At 54.0% G+C, this 25,318-nt stretch overlaps 1 protein-coding gene across 1 annotated transcript in view; it reads left to right on the forward strand.

Annotated features, from left to right (window-relative positions):
- Positions 1 to 23,232, forward strand: part of SMAD6 (SMAD family member 6) — a 74,669-nt gene extending 51,437 nt beyond the window's left edge. The window contains exon 4 of the mRNA XM_065872184.1: positions 22,445 to 23,232. Within this exon, the coding sequence (XP_065728256.1) occupies positions 22,445 to 22,986 (542 nt within the window). The 3' untranslated portion in view covers positions 22,987 to 23,232. The remainder of the gene's footprint in view (positions 1 to 22,444) is intronic.
- Positions 23,233 to 25,318: the final 2,086 nt, after the last annotated feature.

Here is a 25,318-nt window from a genome sequence, read left to right on the forward strand (position 1 = left end):
ATGGCCACTGAGCTGCGAAGGAAGTGCTGGCAGGACAACAGAGCCGAGGGCGGGCGGAATGCGATGGACCCGGGCACTGGGGATCGGGCCCTCTTCAGACGTGGAGATGACCGGGCTGGGGCCAGGGAGGGAGGGACGGCCACCTTGGCAGGCCGGGTGACCTCAAGGAGCAGTTTCCCACGGCTCTGAGGGGCTGGTTTCTGGTTAAAATGACGGAGAGGGCCAGGGACCCTCCTTGAAGCCTACTCCACATTATACAGACCCCGTTTATATAAAGTTGTTGTCTTTGTGTATGTCTGCGGGTGGAGATGGTGGGAGGAAAGTGTGTCTGGAACTTTCGTCGCCTGAAGAATTCATCACACAGATCCTTCTATAGTCATGACCCTTGGTTCCTTAGGGCTCTCCTTTGTATTACTAAATATAAAGTAACATGTCATCACACAGTCAATATAGTTATAGTCTCTTTATATAACATTCGAAATACACTGGTAAAGCAGAAGTCTCCCTTTCTTCCCCATCCCACTTTCCTCCTGAGAGTGAACTACTCTTTTTTTTTTTTTTTTTGCCGCGCTGGGTCCTCGTTGCTGCGCGCGGGCTTTCTCTAGTCCCGGCGAGCGGGGGCTACTCTTCGTTGCGGTATGCGGGCTTCTCACCGCGGTGGCTTCTCTTGTTGCGGAGCACCGGCTCTAGGCATGTGGGCTTCAGTAGTTACAGCACGCAGGCTCAGTAGTTGTGGCATGCGGGACCCAGAGTGCGCAAGCTTCAGTAGTTGCAGTGCGTGGGCTCAGTAGTTGTGGCAACGTGGGCTCTAGAGCACAGGCTCGGTAGTTGTGGCGCACGGGCTTAGTTGCTCCGCGGCATGTGGGATCTTCCCAGACCAGGGATCAAACCCGTGTCCCGTGCATTGGCAGGCGGATTCTTAACCACTGGACCAGCAGGGAAGTCCAGTTAATTACTCTGAAGCTGAGCAGGATGAAAACAGCAACGAAACAGAGTAGATTATTTTTTAATCACGGCAAGTCCGAACGCTGGTGACAGTAAACTTCACAAAAGCTCTCAGACTGTTTTTATAAACCCAGCTACATGCTGGATTTTCGGGAGAGACACATCTAAACAAAATCATATAGGCAGGTTGAAACTGAAGAGGACTGGTGGGGAAAGATACACTAAGTCAGTGCTAAACAGAGAGAAAGTAAGTGCAGCAGTATTAATATGAGGTAATATAATTCCAGACAAAAGGGCATTAGAAGGAACAAAGTGGCAAATTTTACAAAGATCAAGGGTTGGCAGAGTTTTCTGTAAAGGGCCAGATAAATATTTTCGGCTTTGCGGGCTGTTCGGTCTCTGTCCCACTGCTCAACTCTGCCATTGTGGCATACACAGACAGCATATAGCACAATGCCTGTGATTGTGTTCCAGTAAAACTGTAGTGCCCAGAACAAGTGGCGGGCCACATTTGGCGTTTGCTGACGCCTGACGTAGATCAAAGCTAAATTATGATATCTCAGGGAGATATAATAATCAAGGATCTTTATACACCTAACAACATAGCTTTGAGATCTCTAAATGAAAAGACAGATAGAAATAAAAAGGGAATTTGACAAACCCCCAGGAGAATGGGACTTTAAAACACAGTGCTTTCAGAAGCTGACAGATCCAGTAGACAGAGAATTTTATGAACAACACTGCAAATATGTTGCAATATGTGTATTTGTGTATTTACAGGTGCTTGTCCCATTGTACCATGCCAGGTCCCTGCCTCACCCCTTGGATTTTTTAAACTAGAGTGGTCTGTCTTGTCTCTAAACGGGCTGGACAAATCAAGATGAGGTAAAAAAAAGCTCTGCATCTTTAGCATTGGGTGCTTCCTGTAGTTCTAGAGTTCCCACTTATAATGTCCACCTGTCTCTCAGTATTCATCACACCCAATTGTAGGCGGGGTCACCACCCTGAATGAGCTAGTAGTCTGTGGGGTGTAGGGATGTACATGCCCATGAAACAGTGGAGAACCAGTCAGGCCGTGACCCTCCTTGCCCACCACCTTCCCGTGGCTACCCATGCCCACAACACACCCCAGGGCTCAGCCCTAGCCAACCCCTATAGACTCTCTTTTCTCCACGAGCCCTTCCGTGTTCTGTGATCCGGCCTTAGGAGACTGCTTTCGCCTTGACTTCTGCCTGTGTGCCTTCGCCCAGGTCGTCCCTCAGCCCTGGAGCGCCTGGCCGTCCTCCCCACCCCTTCCACCCCTCCGGGGTACCAGTCAGCATCCTCTTTCCCTAGGAGGATTTGGTGGCCCGACCTTCTTTGCCTCGCTGCCCCTCATTTACGATGTTCTTGGTGGTCCTGTCCTCTCTTCCCCTGGCTTGGAGCTCCAAGGGCAGAGGTGTGCCTGGTCCCCTGGCCCCACAGGAGACCAGCATTGTGCCCTATGGGGGCTCTGGGCAGTGCTTGTGCATGGAAGGGGGCATCTGTGGAGAGAGCGCCTCCCTGCCTGCTGCACGCCCCGCCCCCCACCAGGAGCAGAGGTTGGACTGCCTGTTTGTGAATCCCAGCACCACCCCTTACCAGTGGGTGACCTTGGATGGGTCAGGAGGCCTCAGTTTCCTCCTTGTCCATCAAATGGGCAATTAATAATATTTACACCCCAGGGTTGTTGTGAGACATAGGTGCCTGGCACATGGTGAGCTGGCAGGACGTGTCAGCTCCTAGCACAGTCGTTCCCTGTCCCACGATTCTTTGTCCTGGCCGCCCTTGATCCCATTTCACATATGGGGAACCCAAGGCCCAGAGAGACTAAGGCCATTCGTCCCTAATACACAGCTAGGAAGTGGCAGAGCTGGGATTGGAGCCGAGGCCCTTGATGCTGGATCCCATGAGGAGGTGCACGCTGTCCCAAGGGCCTGTCCTCAGACACGCCCAGGTGCACTGAGTCAGGGCCATCCGTGGTGGCTCCAGAGTGTCGCCTTCCCTGCTGGTCTCCTGGCCCGGCACTGGGACCGCCACGTCCGTGTAATGCTGGTTTGGTCTCCTTCCTGGCCCTGTCATCCCTCCCTCGGGGAAGCCAGCTCTCTCACTGCTGTGCCAGGCTTCTGAACCCTCTGCTCGTGGGATAGTGACATATCAGCCAGAAGAGAGGCCTCTTAAATCTTGTGAAAAACATAGATTCCCGGGCTCCACCCAGGACCCGTGAATCAGAATCTCCAGGGGCGGGGCCTGGGAATCTGGACATAAGGGCCCAAAGCAGGGGAAACACTGGCTCTTTTAACCCTTTTGTTTTTCGGTTGAAGAAGACGGCCTTCGGAGAGGGGTCTGTGTTGCAGGGAGGCCCAGTGAGCCTGAAGAGTCCTCCCTGGAGTCTAATCTGAGTCATAGCTGCTGCCCCTTCCCAGCACTGTCCCCCCGCCCCATCCCCCCAGCCTCGAATCTCTAGGAACCCTGTACAATGGAAGTGGTTGCCAGTGGGTGTGCAGAGACCTTCTGGAAACTCAGGCTCTGCTCGGAGACTTCCTGTGTCTTACAATGTTATCTTCAGAATAGGAAACTTTGCCCCATTTTTGCAACGCACATCCTTTGCCTGAGAGTCTGTGGTGGTGCCGGCCAGCCGGGGCGGGTCACTCCTCAGGCAGAGGCGGGGAGCTGTTCTGACAGCCATGCGAGGAAGGACTCTCTCCCTGCAACTCGCAAGAACAAACAAACAGACCCTTTTGCAAAAATAATTCATGTCGGCCAGGCTCATCAGGAGTATTTGTTCCTTGTGCCCAGTGGCTTTGATAGAACCAAGTCATTCCTTAGAGACAAGAGCACTAGCTGTGAGACCCGGCTCTGCTGCTGCCCAACCTCCAGCAAGTGATTGCTGCTCTCTGAGCCTCGGTTTCCTCTTCTGTAAAGGGAGGAGGTTGGGCTGAATAAGTTCTAACGCTGACACTGAGCAGCTCCCCAAGAATCCTTTAGATACCCCTACTTCCTCCAAGTTTCTCTTTGAAATAAGCATGCTTTTGCTGTTAGACAGTATGTTCCGGAGCACCCTATAATTTTCCGAGTTTCCACCAATCCAAGACTGGTATGGCCTCCCCCACCCTCAACTCTCAGACATTCACATGACCCACCAGGGCGGTGGGTGGATTCCCCAAGTGACAGGTACCATTTTGAATTGGGAGCAGGGAAATGCCCCTCAGAACTCACAGGGAGTGGGACTTCTGCAGGCTTGCAGTTAGTTACACGCCCGGGCCAGTGCGCACCTCCTGGGGGCCAGCTGCAAAGAATGTTGATGCTGTTTCTTTAATTCCCCTCAGACTGGAGTCTTAGGGAGGGCTCTTTTGGTTTGAGGGAAAAAACATGTGTGTGTAGCCCACTAAATAGCTTGGAACTGACCAGAACGAGCGACGTTTACAGAAACGAGAGCCTCTCTGATTTCCTTTGACATCGCCGTTATTCTCTCGTCCCTCCAGCCTCCAGCACGCCCCTTGCCGCAGAATTGACTATTCCTTCTTCCGGGGAGTCCGGGTTGGTGCACCCTCACACACAGTAGGCATTTAGCGAGCGTGAGAGAGGAGCCCTACCTCGTAAGCAAATACTGCTCTTGCCTCTCCGTGGCACTTCTGTTGGCTGGACCCCAAACCCACAATGAGTGGTTCTTGAAAACATCCTTCCCACTCTTTCCCCTCAGGGAATTTGCTTTCAGGGTTTCAGGGTGGGGCCCTACATGTTCCAGGCCTGGGCAGGGCAGCTCTCGTGGCTGGGTGGGAGAGGTCAGGAGGGGCACCTTGGGAAGGTAGAGATGGTCAGGCTGGCGTGAGTGACCTACTAGGATGTGGTTCTTTAGTGGGTCTTTATAAGTAAGTGAGTCGGTCTGCCTGTTTTACGGTAAAGGCCATGAGGAGGGAGAGGGTTAAACCAAGTGGATGCCCAGATTCCAAACATATGGGTGAAGATCCTTCTGGTCAACCTGCGGGTCAACTACAGAAGCCATGGTGTCTGTGGCAGGACGTCCATCTGGGGGCAGATGCATGCGTATGGTAGGTCCCAGCCTTCATATTTTCGTTGGTCTTACCTGATAGCAGTATATGAAGCCCAAGGTGGGGGGTGCAAAGGAACTGGTAGGGAGAGGAGAAAAAGCGTCCGCCAGCACACCTGGCTTCCCTGCCCCACAAGACACAAGATGAGTCTTCCCCGCAGGGCAGAGCGGAGAGGCCCCTGCTAGCCTAGGGAGCACCTCTGAGGCGGGCTCCATCACCCAGTGGGTCCCACAGGGTCTTGGTGATCCAGAAGATGTCTGGAATGCGCAGAGGGCAGGAGCCGCAGAGCGGTGGTCTCGGGGTGGGAGTGGGGCTCTGCTGGGCAGCTCTGGAACTAGGAGACGGAAGGTGCAGGGAGAAGGACCATCTTCCGACCTCGAGGCTGAGCCTGAGGTCAGTGCCACTCGGAGGGGCTCTGCCTTCCCCTGGGCTCCGCAGGCGGGCGGTCTCCGGGGTAGCGCCGGGACAGGGGCACCCGGGGAGGCTGCGGCTCCGGGTCTTCTTGGCACAGCTCCCCCCACGTGCCCAGAGACACAGGCGGCTGCTCCTGACTCGGTGGCCTTGCGGACCCGCCTGGCCGGAATCTGCCTTTCGCCTGTCAGTGCCGCCTCCCCGACTTGGCAGGGCCATCTCCTCGAGCTGGAGCAGCCCCCCGTGTTTCCAGCTTGGCCCTCTGCCCGCCTCTCTGGGGCCTCACAGTCTGTCCTCCCGGGCCAGGACCAACACACCCTCTCAGCTTGACGGCTTCCCGGCCTTGCCCGGGCCTCTTCCTGCCACCCCAGACTCCCTGCGCTGAATCCGCGGTCCCCTCACCTTGCCTGCTTCTCAGAAAACATCAGTGACCACCACCGCCCGCCCCCGGAGGTGAAATGCACTTCCTCTCAGGGAGAAAACATGGGGCCTGGCTCATTAGACATCACCAAGGAGGCCATAAACATCCCGAGTTCCCCTACTGCAGTTGACGCCTGAGGGGTTTCCACATGGGGTGGGGCCCCTCCCTACCCTCTCTCACGTGGAAACGCCCCAGTTGGCTGGGTCCCCTGGCCATACCCTAGGAAAGCAGCCCTAGGAAACGCTGCTTCTTTCAGATGGGCACGGAAGTAACTGGGTGGCATGTTGGCCTGTGGGAGCCGAGGGCTACCTCTCCTTCCTGGACGGCCGCTGAGGGACCTGGGGGTGCTGGAGGTACAGTCGCCCAAAAGTGGCCTCCTTTCCAGTTGCACAGAAAGGGAACACTGACAACTCAGAGACTCATCAATTCAGGCGACTGACTGGATGGTGGCTGATTGGAAAGGTTACTGTCTAGAAACCAAATTTTGTGATGTTCGAATACCACAGACGGTGATGCTAACCGGGGATAACGTTTCCCGTTAGAGGTCATTCGGAGATCTGCTTTAGCGCACAGATAAGAGCGATTTGTGATTGGTATGCCAGTTGTTTACACAGTGCTAGTAGGGTAAACAGTTCTCCTGAACCTTATTTATATTTTGCATTTGTTTATCAAAACTTTTTTTTTTTTAACTTCAACCCAGCTGCTTTCGGAATTATTACAAACTCTGGATTTATGGGTCCTAATGAATGGTACTTGATGTATGTGCATGATCATTTATCTCGCATGCTTTAACCGAGAGCCTCAGTGCTCAGGGTAAGGGAAGCCAAAAGTGTCCCTTCCCCCCCCAGAATGTCAATGTTATAGGAAGGCTTGGGGGACAAATCGTTTGTTTTATCTGATCGGAAGCAGACATGTCATGGAGTAGAAAGCATGAGATTTCAAAGAGCTTTCCTAGACTACACCCTAAGGGATTAAGTCCCCGGAGCTTGACCGGGACACACTGGGACACTGCGGGTGAGGTTGACACGCTGTGGGGTGTGTGTGGGGCCAGTGGGGGATGGAGGAGAGGAGGTGACCAAAGGATACTTTCCAGCAACAGCAGATGTTTATCCCTTTTTATGACCTGACATGTTCCCTCTATCATTTTTGTCTTTCACGGGCCGTACAGCTTACCTTTGACATTCATCCCAGTAGCATTGGCGTCAACCCTTCAGCATTACTTCTAATCAGGAATTAGTGGTCCCACTTGGCCCAAGGCTTCGGCACCGATCTCAAGAGAGCCGTGGTCTGATTTCATAATTGGACCTCACTGTCATAGGGGGCTACCTTTCACACCAAGGTTGGTCACCTTGCTCTGTTTGATCCCCACATTTCTTGGGGTGTTTGTCCATGCAAAGACCTCCCATAGACTTGACCCAGACAAGGAGAGGCTCACACTTCCATCCTCTTCCTCACGCCCAAAGTCGCCTGAACCACTTGAATAAACCTGAGCTCGGCTGTAGCCTCTCCTGCCTTCTGCTCACCCAGCTGCCTATCAGTGTTCTTCATCCAGTGAGGATAAAGCGAGCAGGAGATGTCGGCGGCAGCACCTTCCCGTGCCCAGACTCTGGATTGCCTCTTAGCTTGTTTTAAGTCTTGGTGTCTCTCTTTCTGGCTAGTGAGAATTCTCAGAGGGGAGGGCTCCCCAGCTACCCCCTTCCTACACACACACACACGCACGCACGCACGCACGCACGCAGCGGCTTGTGTGTTATGGGAGGAGATGTGGTCACCGGCTTGTGTGTTATGGGAGGAGATGTGGTCCCATTTCACACCTGAGCAACTGAGGCACGCTTCGCTTTTGCACACAGGTAGTGCTGGCACTGTGGGATGGAGTTGGGAAAGGGGACTTCTGGGTGTTTGGGTTTTCTCCTGTTATTTTTAACTCTGGTTTTAAGCGTCCTTTCTTGGCAGCTATGGCCACAAGATAGGGCTGGGATGTTGTGAGACGCTTGATGTAACTAAAAGGGCCTGGCCTGTGAGTTCCTGACGGAGGAGGAAGTGGTTAGGTGGCCAAGAATGCAACCTGCACCTCCCAGATTAATTAATAATTGAGCGCTGGCCCCCGGCCAGGCAGAGCCAGCCGCGAGAGATACAGTGAACCCAGAGTGGTTAACTACAGTGGGGGAAGGAAGAGTTTGACTTGGCCTGTGGCTAAAAGGGAAATTCACGATGGCCATGATTTATGGGCTGAGTTACTTCAGGTCCCCCTTAGTGGGCCCAACTTGGGCATGTGGCTCCAGGAAAGCAGACGCTGGTGGCCTGCAGAGTCATTTGTGCCCACGGGGAAGGGAGGCAGTAGAGGTGTGGGGGGCTGGGGGCGGGGCGCGGAGGGGCAGGCACCAGCGGCGGCGGAGGAGGTACAGGTCTCAAGTGGAGGAGACGGCCGGGAGAGAGACTGCACAGATATCTGGTGGAACCAGTGTAGGCTAGAAATTGAGTGCCCCTTGGGTCACACTCTGCAAGGAGGGATGGAAGGAAGAGTGGGTGTGGAGTCTGGCTCCCCTGGGTTCACATTCTGGCTAATTGGCTTTGTGACCTTGGGCAGGAGGGGACTTAACCTCCATTTCCTCCTCTGTAAGATTCTGCACCTCCTAGGATTGTTCTCAGGGTTAAATGAGACGGGGTATGTGGACGGACAGTGGCCAATAGCAGCTGGATGCCCATAGGCTGACGGGAGACGAGGCCTCAGTAGCGACCCAGCGATGGCAGGATCATTACTTAGCAAAGCTCTGCTAATGTTCGCTGGGCCCATGCATGCCAGGTGTGTGCTGCTTGCTAAGGTAGACACGCTTATTCATTTCCCTTCCCCAAGAGCCTCTTCAGGCTTCCCCATGATTCAGGAAAGGCACTCCTTCCTCCCCTTATCACACAGGTCCCTGTGGCTGCAAACAGCCCTCAGGAGGGGGAGGCAGTTCTAGAAGGCACTTGGGCATTGCCATCGGTTGGGTTCTGCCCATAGGTCTCCCTGGTCCCCTTGTCTTTCCTAGAAGACAATTAAGGATTAAGAATTGGATCATGGCAAACAAGCCTTGTGCCCCTCTTGGCTGAAAAGTTAGCCTTGGGAATAGGAGGCTGAACGGAAGCACGGTTGACAGTTGTGACATTATTGCTGCATTGACTTGAGTCGTGCAGTGTGTGCCCATGTGTACCTGGACACAGACTAAAGAATTACTCTGAGAAACTGTTACTGAGCTGATGACTCATTTTCCCAAGGTGCTTGGCCGGGGGTGAGCGGGGGTGGGGCACCGCGCAGACAGTGGAAGGAGCACCTTTGGCCTCCGAAGACGAAGACGTGGATGAGCCCTGGTCCTCCTTCCTGGTTAACCCCCTGTGGGCGGTCACCCAACCTGTCTGGGCTTTATATTCCAAAACCTAAAATGGGCTTGGAGAATTGGAAAACCCTCCACAGTTAGAAACAGTATTCCTCCATCACTGTCAATGGGGGTAGAGCCACCTTCTTGGCTCGGGCTACAGGGGCTGTGAGAACCAAGCTTGGCCTCCTTCTGCTTTGGAAACGGGTCCTGGACTTGGGGCTGAGGCATGGGGCGCAAGTCTGTGGGGCTGTGTCCACCCGCTGGCCTGATGTGATGGACGGACCGCCTGGCACGCTCCCTTCTCTGCACCTCTAGCCCCATATCAAACAAGCCATCCCTTTCCAGGCAGCTCGGAGCTTGGGCACGGATGGTGCCGAGCAGCTTCAGTTTTACGCAGCAGCACAACCACAGACAGGAGGCCGGCTCGCAGGCGTGAGCTTCTGCCAAGCCCTAGGTCATCTTGCAACATTTTTGCAGGGAACCTTTAAAGCTCATGTTACTGTGCTCTTTACGGCAGATATTAGTATTTAATTGGGGCTTAATGGTCTCTCCAGTCAATATTAGCTTTTTGCTTATTATAAAGCACTCTTGTTTGTTCCAGAAATGTATGTGATCCAGGCAACCCTCACTTTAAGAAAATCCAGTATGTAGGACCCTGTGTTCACTAAAGAGGTGTGGATCATGTACCTTTGTGTTACAAAAGGATATTTTTAAGGGAAGGATTTAATTTGAATGCCCCCACCCCGGGACTTCAATTTGGGGGTGTTTATCCCAAAGCGCATCTTTAATGTACATAAAGCAGGTGTATTTGACTTGCAAAGGTCACATGATACTGGCTCGTTGGTAAACGACACCAGGCTGGTGTTAGATGAGGCTTATTTTTGAGAACTTTGCAAATAAGAAAACCAGCTCCCCCATCCTATTCTTTGGCTCTTCCATTGACAGCCATGCTCCCTGTTCCATTCACCCTCATAGACTTAGCAAGTCTGAGAAATTAAATCCACCCCCATTGCCAGACAACTGTAGGCTTTAGGCGTTTTTTTTTTGAGCCACTGAAACAAGTGTGGCACATAGCGAGCTCATCCGGCATTCCATTGGTGGGGCTGCGTCGTGAGGATCAGCAAGTAGGGATGCTGCCTCTCCCTCCCCCGCTCAGTGTCCTGGCTTCTGAGCCTCAGTGGTGTCGTCTGTTCAATGGGAACGGTACAGCTGCTGCATCTTTTTCAGACCTGGGGAAAACCCGATGATTTCCCAAGTGCCCTCCCAGCTCTCGGTTGTGAAATTCCATTCAGCGCCCATTGTTGACAGCGCCCCGGTCCGGTGGCAGGGTGCCAGGTCTCAGGGGGAGGAGGGGCAGAGATGAGTGACGACGCCTCATGGCAGGCCAGCCAGCTTGCAGGTGGGTGCGGTGGAGACACACGCCCTCCTGATGATGGCATCAAAGAGTGTCATGGAGGAGGGGCCGCGCGGTTCAGACACAGGGACTGAGGAAGGCTTTTCAAAGGAGGTGACATCGGGGTCTTGATGGTTGAGTAAGAGTCTGACAAACTTTGGGGAAGGAAGGAGGAAACTCATGTTCATCAAGTGCTAGTTACCGTTGTTAGGCCCGTCATGAACCTGCCCCCTGCCCTCGACCCCTTTGAGTGAGTTATTATGCTGGCTTCATGGGTGTCCAGTGTGTGCCCCACTCAGGGCCCGTGCTCAGAAGGGGCCTCAGCTCAATTTAAGGCTATGCTTTCACTACTGAAATTCTGAATACTCTCTGAACAAGGAGCCCTGCATTTTCACTTTGCACTGGGCCCCCCAAATTCTGTAGCTGGTCCCGGCCCTCAGAGACGTAGTCGCCTGCCCACAGTAACCCAGCTGTTAAGATCTGCACTAGTTCACCTCTCTGCTGCCTGTGGTCTCAGGGAATCTTCCAGATCAAGAGAGAGTGGGATGGACAAAGTAAACACAGAGTGGGGTGTTCAAAGCACAGGGAACTAAGGGATCCCAGTAGCAGAGGTGCCTCCCCTGGGATGTTTCTGCACCAGGGCAGGTTCCTGCCCCACAGAGCTGCTGAGACAGGCTCACTGAGGGCAGTTTTAAGGTACTTTGCTTTTATGGCTTTACACTGGGTCCAAGTAGAAGTTTAAGGCAGGAGGTTTGCCAGTAAAACTCAAATTGTATTTGGGAAATAAAAGAGAAACGGAGCTGTCCTGAATTCCCCCAGCTCTGGTAGCCTGCAGGGCAGGGAAGTACCCCCAAATGGGCTTCCTTGAAGCACACCGCCAACTGCCACAGATCGCGCCCCCCAACGCACCTCTGACACATGCCCAGGCTGTCCCCATCTGAACCCCCAAAGGGCCGATTTTCTTCAACAGGGAAGTCAAGGTTGGGCTGAGTCAGTGAACTTTGGCACTTGAAGCCTAAGGTGTGAAAACCCACGCTCCGCCAAGACAGGAACCCAGAGAGCAGCCAGGGGCCTGGTTCTTGCGTGAATTCAGGAGTTTGGCCATCGGCAGGGCAGACCCGCAGCCAGGGAGGACTGGGGGGCCCCTTCCCTTCTCACACCCGCCTTCTCTTTCCTGGGGACTGAGGTACCCAGCTTCATTATCGTGCACAGTGTGTTTTTAGAATCTTTCCAGGGGCAATGTGAAAAGCCAGGCTTCCCCATCCCAGGGGGTCTCTGGCTAAGAAAACAAACAAACACACTCAGAGTCTGACTTTGTGATAAAACAAAAGAAGACCTGGAATGGGAGCAAAGTTCAGAGCCTTTTGCGGCAGAAACTGGTTCCTTCTGGAAAACGTGGGGCTGATTTTATAAGCCGCTTATCGCCGGCTCTCCCCTCCCCTCGAAGACAGATGCTTTTCACCATCCTTCCCTCCAGGGCACAGGGAACCAGAATTCTCCCACCCGGACCTGGTTCCCTGTTAGAAGTCTGAGTGGTTCCCCTGCCCTGCCTCCTTGGGGTCTTGTCTTTTCTGGCTTAGGGGGTTGCGCTTTCCTTTAGGAGCATCGGGCCAGGCCAGGCCGGCACACCAGTGTTTCTGGGGTAGGGTCTGAATGCTCAGCTCTGATGGAGAGTGATCTGATGGCGTCCTCTGTGGCTCTCAGAAGGTGGAGCTGCCTGCAGAGTGTTTTTAAGAAGGGAGCTTGGACCACAGAGTACCGAGGTCTGGGGAGAAAAGCCACTGCCCACTGGGCCCAGGGAACCTGGAACAATCTTGCCAGGGAGGCAGGGCGAGAAGGATGCTGATAGAAGTCATAGGTCCTGGTAGGTGCCAGGGAAACTACCTGTGGAGGAGACTGAGCAGGCCTGTGTGTATTAGGGCCCAGGTGAAAGCTTGTTTTACGTCAGGGTTACAAGAGGAGTTCGTCTTTTCAGGATCTGTTTTGACTACTGCACAAGATAGATGAATGGAAACCTTCTCCACCTCAGCCCAGGCCGCCACTTTGTTCAACCAGAGACCTGGGGCCGAGCAGGCTGGGGTCAGGGCGCCAAGGCCAGAAGAAAGGCCTTCCTGCCGGGCCCAGCAGGCCTCTCTCTAGAGAAGGCCAGTTACGACTCAGCTGGGCGGCCACTGACTATCCTCATACTCACATCCCTCTAAACCCCTCAGGGCAGGGGTTCCATGGACTCCCCAGAAGAGCAGAGGGGGCAGATGAGGGAGCACCAAGGGCACAGCAGAGAGGAGCTGGGCTCAGAGGCCGTCGGTCAGGGTTCCCGTGCTGCATCGCTGTGTGGCCTCTGTCCCTGGGGTCTGTCCTCTGAGAATGGAGGTGATTCTGCTTCCTGGACTTGGTGCAGAGCACAGAGCACCCGGCAGCTCCCACACTCCAGTTACTCAGCCGGGGTCAGCAGCCCTTTCCCAAGGTCACCCTTCGTTATTGCAGTGCATTTAGAAAATGCTCATTGTGTTGAGGAGGGGTGGTGGGAGTGCATGGGAGAAACTGTACTTACAAACCAAAAAAGTGTATGTGTTTGCAGGGCTGCGTAGGGGACCATAGATAGCTGTTATATGGCATGGTTTCTGAAAACCCCCTGTCTTCCTAGAAGGTGGGCAGCGTGTGCTGGGGTCCCCACATTGCCACATCCAGGGGCCACTTTTAACATCCAGTCTTTATAGAGTCTCCACGCGCCAGCTTGGAGTGGACACGAGTGGATTATTACAGCACAGTCCCTGTGCCATTACCCGGCAGGCCTCTGGAGGTTTGCAGCCCATAGGTTGCAACCACGGGAGAGTAATGCAAAGCCCCCTGTCTCTAGATGGATGTGAGCTTGAATCCCAGCTTTGCAACTTCCTAGCTGAGGACTGTGGACACACTACCTGACATTCAGGCCTCAGCTGCATCTTGAAATGGGAATTACTGAGAGGATTGACAGTATGTTGAGATACTGCATTTAAAGTGCTTCGTACTCTGCTCGGCACTTGGTAAAGGTTCATTAAATGTTGGCTGGTAACTCATCATCATTACTATTACTACTACTACTACTAGCTGCCTTATTTTATTGTTATTATTACTCCTCCTCCTCCTCCTCCTCCTCCTCTTATTTCCCCTTGGTTCTCAATTCCATTGGCACATTGCAGGTATTATTATTACCTGATATGAATACCCTTATGAGCTATACAGGCTGAGTCAATCTATTAAATAATTTATGCAAATAACATATAGAGATAAGATGGTGGTAATAATACTAGTAAAAAATAATAGCTGTTACTTGTGGAGTGCTTATTTTGAACCAGGGATTATTCAATGCACTTGAAATTAATCCCAGCAGCCCGAGGCAGTAAATTCTGATTGCATCCCCATTTTACAGATGAGGAAACTGAGGCCCAGGGGGTGAAGTCACTTACCCAAGATTTCACCACTAGCGAGTGGCAGAGCTGAGATTCACATGCAGGCAGCTTTGCTTCCGGGTCCTGTGCAGGAGACACCCAACTGGTCCTAGCCACTGTATTGTGCATTTTCTTTCTTTTTTTAAAAAAAAAAAAAAATTAAGGGTACTTTAATTAATTAATTTATTTATTTTTGGCTGTGTTGGGTCTTTGTTTCTGTGCGAGGGCTTTCTCTAGTTGCGGCCAGCGGGGGCCACTCTTCATCGCGGTGCGCGGGCCTCTCGCTGTCGCGGCCTCTCTTGTTGCGGAGCACAGGCTCCAGACGCGCAGGCTCAGTAGTTGTGGCTCACGGGCCTAGTTGCTCCGCGGCAAGTGGGATCGTCCCAGACCAGGGCTCAAACCCGTGTCCCCTGCATTGGCAGGCAGATTCTCAACCACTGCGCCACGAGGGAAGCCCCTCTATTGCGAATTTTCCCTGTAACCTTGGCAAGTTCCCTTCCCTCTTTGGGCCTCAGTTTTTGCATCTGCAGAATCATGAATTTTGGCCACATGGATCACGCATTTCCTGGCCTCCCTCCTCCCCTTGCTGTCATTCTCCTTTTGCACCACACACAGCACGCGCGCGCGCGCACACACACACACACACACACACACACACAGAGCAGAGAGGCTGGTCGACTGTCTGCAAAGTGGTGGCAAAGCACAGTCCTTGGCCCCAGAGACCAGCGGCTGAAAGAGCCCCCAAGGTGGACCCCGTGCAGGCAGTGGCGGTGGCTAGACCGCCCGTGATGTAATGACCGATTAGGAACTTCCTCTTGGAAGCCTGGCTTCCTCCGGGGGCCAAAGGTGCTGGAGCTGAGGTGGGGGTGGGGAGGGGCGGGTGGGAGCGAATAAGAGGAAACTCCTGTCAGCTGGGCCCTTGCTTTTGGAAAGCGTTCAGTGGAGAGGCTTGTTCTAAGCTGTTGACCATTAACATGGCCCTGTGCACATTCCTTCTCTGCTTTTACTGCCGGATCCCAGTGGATAAAGGACTGGTCTCCCCCTCCCTTAACAAAGAAAAAAAAAAGAGCTTCTAATTAATGCTGTATCTCTGGACTTGTTTCAAAACCTGAAGCCATTTCTGTAGCTTAAAATGACAAAGGAAGGTTAAGTGGAAACTTCTTTTTCCCTCTTTAGTTTGATAACAAAAACTACTTATCTAATGGGCAAACAAGGCTTTTAAAGGGGTGTTAGGTTAACCAGATGCAGGGCCACGTAATTACTCCCAGGCCTGGGAGCCTCAGATGAAAAAGCTGCTGGTTGGATGGGAACTTAAAGCCACAGGCATGACATGGGACAGAAGAAAGGAGTTTTCCAGGAGGGTAGGAGGCCCCAGTGGGGCCCTGTGCAAAGGGGATTGGAAAAGCCAGCCCTAGGCTCCTCTCTGGCTCTGCCAACAACTTGCTGGGTGACCCTGGACAAGTCACTTAACTTCTCTGAGTCTCTGAGTCTCCCTTCCCAGCTCTCGATGGGGACTGCCCATGTTTCATCGCTCATTGAGGTGCGGCTGGGCCAGCCCCAGGAGAGGCAGGGAGGCTGCTGAGGCCCAAGGGGGTGTGAAGCAGCAGCAAAAGCTTTGAACATGGAGGAGCATGAGCGGCCCAGCCAGGCCCTGGAGACCCGGGGACTCAGGGTCCAGCTTCCTGCGAATGCTCTGAGCCTCCACATCCAGCTTCCTTAGAGTCTAAGGGGTCGGAGACTTTAATCTGGGCATGTCTCTGGTTTGCCTCCCAGGATGGGTGAGTCCAAGGCGGTCTGGCCCAGTGGAAAGGGGGGAATCACAAGGAAAACAAGCTGCATTGCGTATGCTCAGGCTTTTGGAGCGTGCGGCCCACGGGGGAGCACACAGGAACGTTCCTGCCCTTTGTTTTGACAGAAAACTGCTGATTTGAAGAAGCTAAAGGCTTGCTTGGGATTTCAGCTCTCCCCGCCTCCCCCAGACGCAGTTGGCCCCCTTGGTGCCCCAGCACCCCAACAGAATTACACGTTGGGCTCGAAGCACCCTTGCTGGGCGGAGAGGCCAAGAGGAAGGAACGCCAGCCGTCGGAGGGGCCGGCTTCAGTGCAGGGGACCTACTGTCAGGCCAGTCTCCTCCTGCCCGCCGCAGGCATCACCACCCTCTGGTGGCAGGAATGTGGGTGCCACCGGGCGGCCAGGCCGCCCCTCTCTGGCCGGGAAACACAGGGCTTGTCCCTTGGACCACCTGGGAGCCCTGCTGGGACCACTCCAGGATGGCCACAGAGGGCTGGCCTAGCAGCACATTTCCACTATCTTCGTTGTAATTCTTTCAAGGCACCATACGTACAATGAAATGCACAGCTGTCTAGTGCATAGGTTATGATTTTTGACAATGTCTACACCTGAGTTCCCACTGTGCCAATCAAGATATCAAACATTTCCAGCACCTAAGAAAGTTCCCTCGTCCCCTCTCCCCAGAAGTAATCCCTGTTCTGATTTCTGTCATTGTAGGTTAGTTTTATCTACTCAAGAATTTCGTATTAGTGGAAACACACAGTACACATCTTGTGTGTCTGGCTTCTTTCACTCGGCCGGATGCGTCTGAGATTCACCCACATTGTGGTGTGTTTCAGTAGTTTGTTCGTTTCTATTGGTGAGTCGTATTCCACTGTATGGATGAGCCTTATTTTTGTCTATCCATTATCATAGTCTCTTTGGGCTGCTATGATAACGATACCATAAATTGGTGGCTTAAATAATGCATATTTATTTCTCACAGTTTTGGAGTCTGGGAAGTCCAAGATCAAGGGGCCGGTAGATCTGGTGTCTAGTGAGAACCATTTCCTGGTTCATAAATGGCTGTATTCTTGCTATGTCCTCACACGGTGGAATGAGGGAGCTCTCTGGGGTCTCTCTTTTTTTTCTTGCGGTACACGGGCCTCTTACTGTTGTGGCCTCTCCCGTTGCGGAGCACAGGCTCCGGACGTGCAGGCTCAGTGGCCATGGCTCACGGGCCCAGCCGCTCCGCGGCATGTGGGATCTTCCCGGACCGGGGCACGAACCCGTGTTCCCTGCATTGGCAGACGGACTCTTAACCACTGCGCCACCAGGGAAGCCCTGGGGTCTCTTTTAAAGAGCACTAATCCCATTCATGACCTAATCACTTCCCAAAGACCCTACCTTCTAATGCTGTCACATTGGGGTTTAAGATTTCCAACATGAATCTGGGGCGGGGTGGGGGGGGGGGCGCACACGCAAACATTTAGTCCATAACATCCATCCTCCTGTTGATGGACATCTGAGCTGCTTTCCAAGTTTGGGTGATTACGAGTAGAGCTGCCGTGAACGTGCATGAAATCACAGAAATGTAGAGCTCATTGGTCGGAAAGGAAGACTGAGGCCAGGAGAAGGGAGATGGCCTGCCTGATCAGGGCCAGGAGGCTGGACACCGGGCTGCAGGCCTCCTGACCCCCGGCCTGGTGCCTCTCCACCAGATCTGCCCCAGACATCGCGCCAGACTGCGCCTCTCCTCTCCCCCTTCCCCTGGAACCCTTCCAGCTGGGACCCAGAGTCTGGCTGGGAACTAGGCCAGGCCTTGAGCAGGGGGTAGCGAGCAGGAGTTTCGGTCAGAGCGCGGTCATCTTTGATGTTGTTCACTCGGGTCTGACTCCGCGGTATTTATTTGCAATTAAGGAGCTGGTTCCTAATTAGGCTGATGGCGGGACCACAGCCCTGGAGCCACGAGAAGCAAAAGATCTTCTGCAAGAGACTGTCCCCTCGCGGCCTGAGTGGCAGCCCAGGCCGCAGACGAGAGGTGTGGTGGGTCGGGTGGGGCTCTGCGTCTGTGAGGAGTGGAGAGGTGACCCTGGGTTTGGGGGTGCCTGCCTTCTCACAGAGGGCGGGTCAACTTGTTCTGAACACACGGCATGAGATCTGAATACGTGTGTGTGTGTAAATAGAACCCCAGGAGCACTCATCTGTGTCCCCCACGTTCAGTTATTCATTGCTTCACCCTTCATTCCTTCGCTTACTGAGCATCTCTTTGCATCTCACGTACCGGGCTGGGAGCTAAACCTTAACATTTGTGAAGTACTTTACCGTTTGCAAAGGGCATTGCCGTCCATTGTCCTATTGTAACTTCCCGTGCTGGTGACCCTGGGTCGTGACCCGTGACACCCCTAAGGAGCCCTAGCCTTGGAAGGGTTAGGCCAGCGCTGGGACGGATAAACAGACAGCTGCTTCTTTCTGCTCCCGATTGGTCTGCTGCCAGAGTTGCTAGAAAATCCAAAGACGGACTGTGCAAATGAGGCGCTCAGTTATGAGCAAGTCCGTTTTACAAATGGGGATACTGAGGCTTGGGGACATTCAGTGGCTTGTTCATGGCCACATATCCAATCAGTGGTGAGAGCTTAGGTCTGTCTCACTAGGAAACCTTTTGGATCATGTGACAAGCATTAGGTTAGAATCTGGGGTCTCTAGTTCTGGTCCCACTTCTGCCACCCACTGCTGTGTGTCCTTGGGCAAGTCACCCGGTACCCGCGGGGGGTGCCATCTTGGAGGCACAAGGACATTGGACTCAATTGATAGTACCCACAGGCCAGCCTCAGGACTAAGTTTTCATTGGCCCATGGTGAAAGAAATAAGAAAATTTCTTATAATCTAAATGTATCAATTTAAAATTTTCTGATTTACGTCCTACCTATTTTGTGAGTATCAAATTACTTTCTTCTGTGCTAGTGATAGTAGATGGTCTTGGGGTTTTTAATAAGTCTGTATGTGACAAAATAAAACCGTGGTAACCTTATGACATTCCCAACCCCTCCATTAAACAGTGTATTGGTTTGTGAAAGCCCAAAGCATCAGCGCTCCCTGGATGAGATGATGCCGGGGGAACCCTCCAGCTCTTGGAGCCCAGAGACTCTAAGAGCTAGGTGGAGACGGGGATGCCCCAAGCATGGTGATGGGCTCACCTGCCGGCCTGCTCTCTCAGGATCAGACCTGAGACCCTAGTCCTTGCCCAGCACCCCCTTGGGCCTGAGGGCATCGGTCCCACCTGCTGGGCGGGATTCCTGTGGGGGGTAGGGGTGAGGGCAGTGTGCCAACACTTGGGATCTATTTTATTTCCTTCCTTCTTCCCTTGTAGGTGTTCTAAGAGCACCCTGGGGATACATGCAGACTTGGGACAGCTGCAGAAAGGACTAAGACCCACCCCTTCCTCCTTGAGAGCTGAGGCCAGCCAGGGGCACAGACACCTGCTCAGGCCAAGGGAGGGACTGCATTTAAGGCTCTAGGCGCACAGGAGGGAGAAGTCAGAGAGGGCTTCTCAGAGGCGGCAGTCCATCCCCTGGAATTTGGAAGACGTGGCCTGGAGCCCAGGCCTGATGAGTTATTACCCAGTCTGTTCAACCAAAGAGGCCGCGGAAAGTGAGGCCTGGCCCGGGTAGTGTCCCTGAGCGCCACGGATGGGGCAGGCTGGGCCCTAGGGCAGCTCCGGGGCGGGCGCTGACTGGGGCAAGGCCAGGGACACAGGTGTTGATGAGATGGGGGTAGAGGGTGAGGGCTCATTTGGCTCGGCTGGGGTGGGAGGTACTGAGAGGAGGGGGACAGGAAGGCCCACTTGGCCTTGAATTGAAAGCCTTTTAGGAGCTGGGAGGGAGGAATTACCCCACCCCCTCAATCCCATTACCCCCACCCCCTGACTGTTAAACTGCTTCTTTGCCTTTTACAATAGCGTGGCTCCCTCCTGGGGCAGAGCTGCCACTTCATGACTCGGGTGGTCCTCTCTGAGCTTATCTGTGGAGGGGATGGCAGCACTCCCTCACTCGGTGGGACTGGCTGAGTCTTCAGGGAATGAAGATCTTTCGTTTCTGGGGCGGGCAGTGACTCACTGGCTTGTGGGTGAGCACCTCTAGGACTCAGACCACGAGAGCAGTCGTGGTTACAAACGGGGTGAGGTTTCGAGAAGGGGGGGATTTGCTTGGTGCATGGGTTTTGGGGGGTGTCTGCCCGGAGTATGGAGAAGAGCTCCCCTCGGGAGTGTGGCCTGGCACTGATGCTGGCTCCAGCACTCACTAGTGTGTGCCCTTGTCTGGTTATGGCACCTCCCTGGGCCTCAGTTACCACACCTGTGAACTGGGGTGATAACAGGTGCAACCAAGGCCGTTGTGAAGAAGGCGCCTGGCTCGTGCAAGGCACTCAGGGATGCCTGTTGTCTGTCTTGTCACCCGACATTCTCCAGGCATAGCTTCTTTGCTTCCCCGCCTCTCTGTGCCTAGTGCAGTAATGGAGTTCTTGTTGCTTGGTGAGAAGGTTGGTGTTGCAGTTTCACGGCCAGGCTGGGATGGTGCCGCTCTCCTGGCTCTTGGAAACTCTCAGACCAGTGCTTGATGGATGGATGGAGAAAGGGGCAATGGCTTGGGGTGTTCCTAGCTGTCCACCTGCTGGGGCTGGCCTAGTGCCCGCAGCTGTGCCACCTACCACGGGCTAGAGCTGTCTCTCTGCGCACTGGCTAAGGGGCAAGTCAGCTGAGGGCAGGGAGCAGGGCCTCCTTCCCCCATCCCGACCATCAGCTAGAACCACGAGGCGCCTGGATGGGGGACTGTGAGACAAAACGATATGTCCTCAGGGGCTGGCCTGGGGGCCTGCGGCTGGGATCTTAATGCCAGGCAGAGGGCAAGGGGCATGCCCTTTGGGACTGTGCCCAGCCCCAGGCCACAGCAGAGCAGGCAGCCCACAGGAGGCCCCTCAGGTGGACATTTTCCTGCTAGGTGGGCCTCCCAGCACATAAGACAATGTCAGGAGCCCTGTCACCCGGCTGCTCTGGGGCCTCTAGGCGGGGCTGGGCTGAAGGCAGAAAGAGCTGACCTCACCCAGGCTCCTGACGGAAGTTGTTGGCAGTGCTTTCTCCCTCCGGTTTGATTGGACTTTTTTTTTTTTTTTTTTTTGCGATACGCGGGCCTCTCACTGTTGTGGCCTCTTTCGTTGCGGAGCACAGGCTCCGGATGCGCAGGCTCAGCGGCCATGGCTCACGGGCCCAGCCGCTCCGCGCCATGTGGGATCTTCCCGGACCGGGGCACGAACCCGTGTCCCCTGCATCGGCAGGCGGACTCGCAACCACTGCGCCACCAGGGAAGCCCCTGATTGGACTTTAATCTGTTTCTTTTGGAGAAGCCGAGCCATAAAGGGCCTCAGTGCGTCCTCATCAGGCCTCCAGCAGACCTTCGCCCTCTGCAAAAGCCCCAGCCAGGGGCCTGTGTGGGAACACATAACCCCACCGGGCAGTCATGGGTGCCCACCTGCTTGTCAGAGCCCTGAGCTCAAAGGAGAGACCAGATGTCAAAACGCTTCAGAATCTGAGAAGCCGGCCACACCCGAGAGCAGTGAGGAGGGGGCTGCCCTTCAAGATGGGACCCTTGCCTACCTGGTATTACGCCTGGTCTCAGAAAATTGTTAAATTCATGCAGACATGTAGAGATGCCCCAAGCTGGAGTGCGGAGGGATCCCAGTCATCACCCAGGCCACCCTTTTGCCGTCTATGGGGAAACTGAGGCCCGGAGAGGAGCCGCTGGCAAACTGGAGCCCTCGAGGAGCGATTTCCTTTTGCACTTAGAGACCCTCTGCTTCTCTGTCTCACAGAGGCGGCTACAGTTCTAGTGGAAAGCTGCACTTCCTGCCCAGAGAGCCAACTTGAGGGGCCGGGGGTGGGGGTTACTGGGAGACCCTGCGTAACGCTCCAGGCTGAGGCTGGGCGCCGTCCGGCAGCCGCGATTCCCATTCTGGGCCGGAAGAGATCCTGGGGGCCACATTCCCCACCGCACCACGCCTTCCGAAATGCCTGAGTCCCCTCTGAGGGGCGGTTTATGCCCTCTGATGGCTTCACCCCGCTCTGTTCAGGTTGAGGCTTGGACTGACCGGGTTCAAATCCCGGTGGTGCCACTCGCCGGCTGAGTGGCCTTGGGCAGGCTGCTTGGTGGCTGCCAAGTCTCAGAAGCTCATCTGTAAAGTGAGAAGGTGGCCTCCGCACAGTTATGGGAGGACCCAGTGAGTCACGTGCGGAGTGAGGAGTGCAGAGCACAGCACCCGGAACAATGTAGGTGCTCACCAGTCAGTCCCTCCCTTGGGTGTGTGGGTGTGTGTCCCTCTCCTGCTGGCTTGTAAAATTCTACAGGCAGGAGCCGGGTGTGGCTCGTGTTTGGGTGCCCACAGGCACCTGGCACAGTAGGTGCCTTGCCTTCGTGTGTGTCTGGGGGTGCGGTGGGCGGTGAGGTCCTGCTGTGGGTTAAATCTGAGGACGGCCTGGCCCGCAGTAGTGCTCCCCATGTCTGTTGGGCGCCAGAGACCCCCCTCAAAGCCCACCGGCCAGGCGGCAGTGCCACTTCCGCTGCCCTGGAATAACACCCGCGTGCCCTGTGCTTGCCCCGCAGACGCCAGCATGTCTCCGGATGCCACCAAGCCGAGCCACTGGTGCAGCGTGGCCTACTGGGAGCACCGGACACGGGTGGGCCGCCTCTACGCGGTGTATGACCAGGCCGTCAGCATCTTCTACGACCTACCTCAGGGCAGCGGCTTCTGCCTGGGCCAGCTCAACCTGGAGCAGCGCAGCGAGTCGGTGCGGCGCACGCGCAGCAAGATCGGCTTCGGCATCCTGCTCAGCAAGGAGCCGGACGGCGTGTGGGCCTACAACCGCGGCGAGCACCCCATCTTCGTCAACTCCCCCACGCTGGACGCGCCCGGCGGCCGCGCCCTGGTGGTCCGCAAGGTGCCCCCTGGCTACTCCATCAAGGTGTTTGACTTCGAGCGCTCCGGCCTGCTCCAGCACGGGCCCGAGCCCGACGCCGCCGACGGCCCCTACGACCCCAACAGCGTCCGCATCAGCTTCGCCAAGGGCTGGGGTCCCTGCTACTCCCGGCAGTTCATCACCTCCTGCCCCTGCTGGCTTGAGATCCTCCTCAACAACCACAGATAGCGGCCCGCCACCCGCCCCGCCAATGGGGGCCCCGTGCCCAGAGACACAGCCCCCACGGACGACCCCCCCCAGATATCATCTACCTAGATTTAATATAAAGTTTTATATATTATATGGAAATATATATTATACTTGTAATTATGGAGTCATTTTTACAATGTAATTATTTATGTATGGTGCAATGTGTGTATATGGACAAAACAAGAAAGACGCACTTTGGCTTATAATACAGATATATTTTCTTTCTTCTCCTCCTTCCTCTTCTTTATGGTTTTTTGTTGTTGTTGTTGTTTGTTTGTTTGTTTTTTTTAAAGAAAATGATACAGCAGAGCTAGGTGGAAGAGCCTGGGTTTGGTGTATGGTTTTTGAAATATTAATGCCCAGACAAAAAGCTAATACCAGTCACTCGTTGATAATAAAGTATTCGCATTATAGTTTTTTTTTTTTTTTTAAACTGTCTTCTTTTTAACAAAGAGGAACATGCAGGGCTTCTGTGGGTTTCTGACCCATCAGGCATCCCGAAACTTGACTTCAATCTTTTACCAGTTAAAGAGTAGAGGGAATTACATTGAAAAGGGAGGAGGGGGGCTTCCCTGGTGGCGCAGTGGTTGAGAGTCTGCCTGCCAATGCAGGGGATACGGGTTCGAGCCCTGGTCTGGGAAGATCCCACATGCTGCGGAGCAACTGGGCCCGTGAGCCAGGGCCACTGAGCCTGTGCGTCTGGAGCCTGTGCTCTGCAACGAGAGACCGCAACAGTGAGAGGCCCGCTCACCGCGATGAAGAGTGGCCCCCGCTTGCCACAACTAGAGAAAGCCCTCGCACAGAAACGAAGACCCAACACAGCCATAAATAAATCAATAAATTTATTTTTTTAAAAAAAGGGGGGAGGAAGGTCATATGTTTGCTCTTAAGGCCAGAGAAGGTTCTGTTTTTCCTTCCCACCCATGGCTGTAGTGTGTCCACAGGATTCAGGGGGAAGAGGGAGAGTACATGGGCCATCCATCCTAGGTAAGCTCTTCCAGTCTGATGGGAGAGGCTCATGCTCTGGCCTAGAGGAACTCTCAGCCTGATGGGGAAGACTTGGGTCCATGCCTCTCATCTCTGAGCTGTCTGCAAGCTAGAAAACATTAATTCTCACCACTTTGGGGAAATGGCCTGTGGAAGAAAGACTGAGATGGTGGGTCTTGAACCCACCTACCATCTCACAGAAGCCACCTGAGCCCCAGGGTGAAACTCCTTTTAGGACCTAGATAAGCTACCCTCCCATCCCCCGACCAAGTAGCTCAGAACCTGCCCATCTGGAACTGTAGTCATGATTGATGCAAAGGCAGGTGGTTTCTTTGTACTCTATAAAAGGGAAAAGTTAAGGTTCTGGAAGGGTAAAGGACAAGCTCATGAGACAGATCAAGGTTAGAAGTTAACCAGAGCCATATCAATTAAATCAGTTTCCTCTCTTGAGAAAACTCAAAAAAGAAGGCCTTCTTGGCCAGATAACTAAGGTGAATGTTACATTGTATATCTTCTTTCTTGGAGATTTACATTAGCCTATTAAATGCTCTGAGAAGTCCTGCGTGTTATCTATTGCTGCGTAATAAATGATCCTAAAACTTGGCAGCTTGAGACAACTCGCATTTATTATCACACAGTTTCTGTGTTCAGGAATGCAGGAGCAGCTTAGCTGGGTGGATCTGGTTCAGGGTCTCGTGAGGCTGCAATCAAGCTGTCTGCCAGGGCTGTAGTCATCTGAGGCTTAACTGGGGCTGGAGGACCCACTTCCAAGCTCGCTCACGTGGCTGTTGGCTGGAGGTCTCAGTTCCTTGCCACGTAGGCCTCTCCATTGGACTACTCATGACGTGGCAACTGATCCAAGAGAGAGAGACCAAGTGTGAAGCTGCTGTCTTTCCTAACCTTATCTCAAAAGCGTCCTGCCATCACTTCTGCCATATTCTGTTGATCACACAAACCATTCTTGCTGCAGTGTGTGTGTGGGTGGGGGGGTTGGGGTGGGGGGACCACACAAGAGTGTGACTGCAGAGGTGGGAATCGTGGCCGTCACGTCCTCCAAGAACTACACTCTTTCACTTGGTTTCCCAAAGTTATATTCCAGTGGACTCCTTCTCCACGCCTGCTAATTCTGTCCCCATACCCAGGCCGACCAGCCCAGACCCTTTCACTCTACTCTACCACCCTCAGACCCGAGCTTCCCGGGAGGCCCTCCTCCTTCTGCTGTCCCCACTATCCAGGCCTTGGTCCTCCTGGGGCGCAGTGAGCAGAGCGGTGCTGTGCTGTGTGGGGATGGGCAAGGAGTCACTGTTTCTGTCTTCTTTTCAAG

The sequence above is a fragment of the Phocoena phocoena genome, chromosome 2, assembly GCF_963924675.1.
Source record: "Phocoena phocoena chromosome 2, mPhoPho1.1, whole genome shotgun sequence".
Taxonomy (NCBI): domain Eukaryota; kingdom Metazoa; phylum Chordata; class Mammalia; order Artiodactyla; family Phocoenidae; genus Phocoena; species Phocoena phocoena.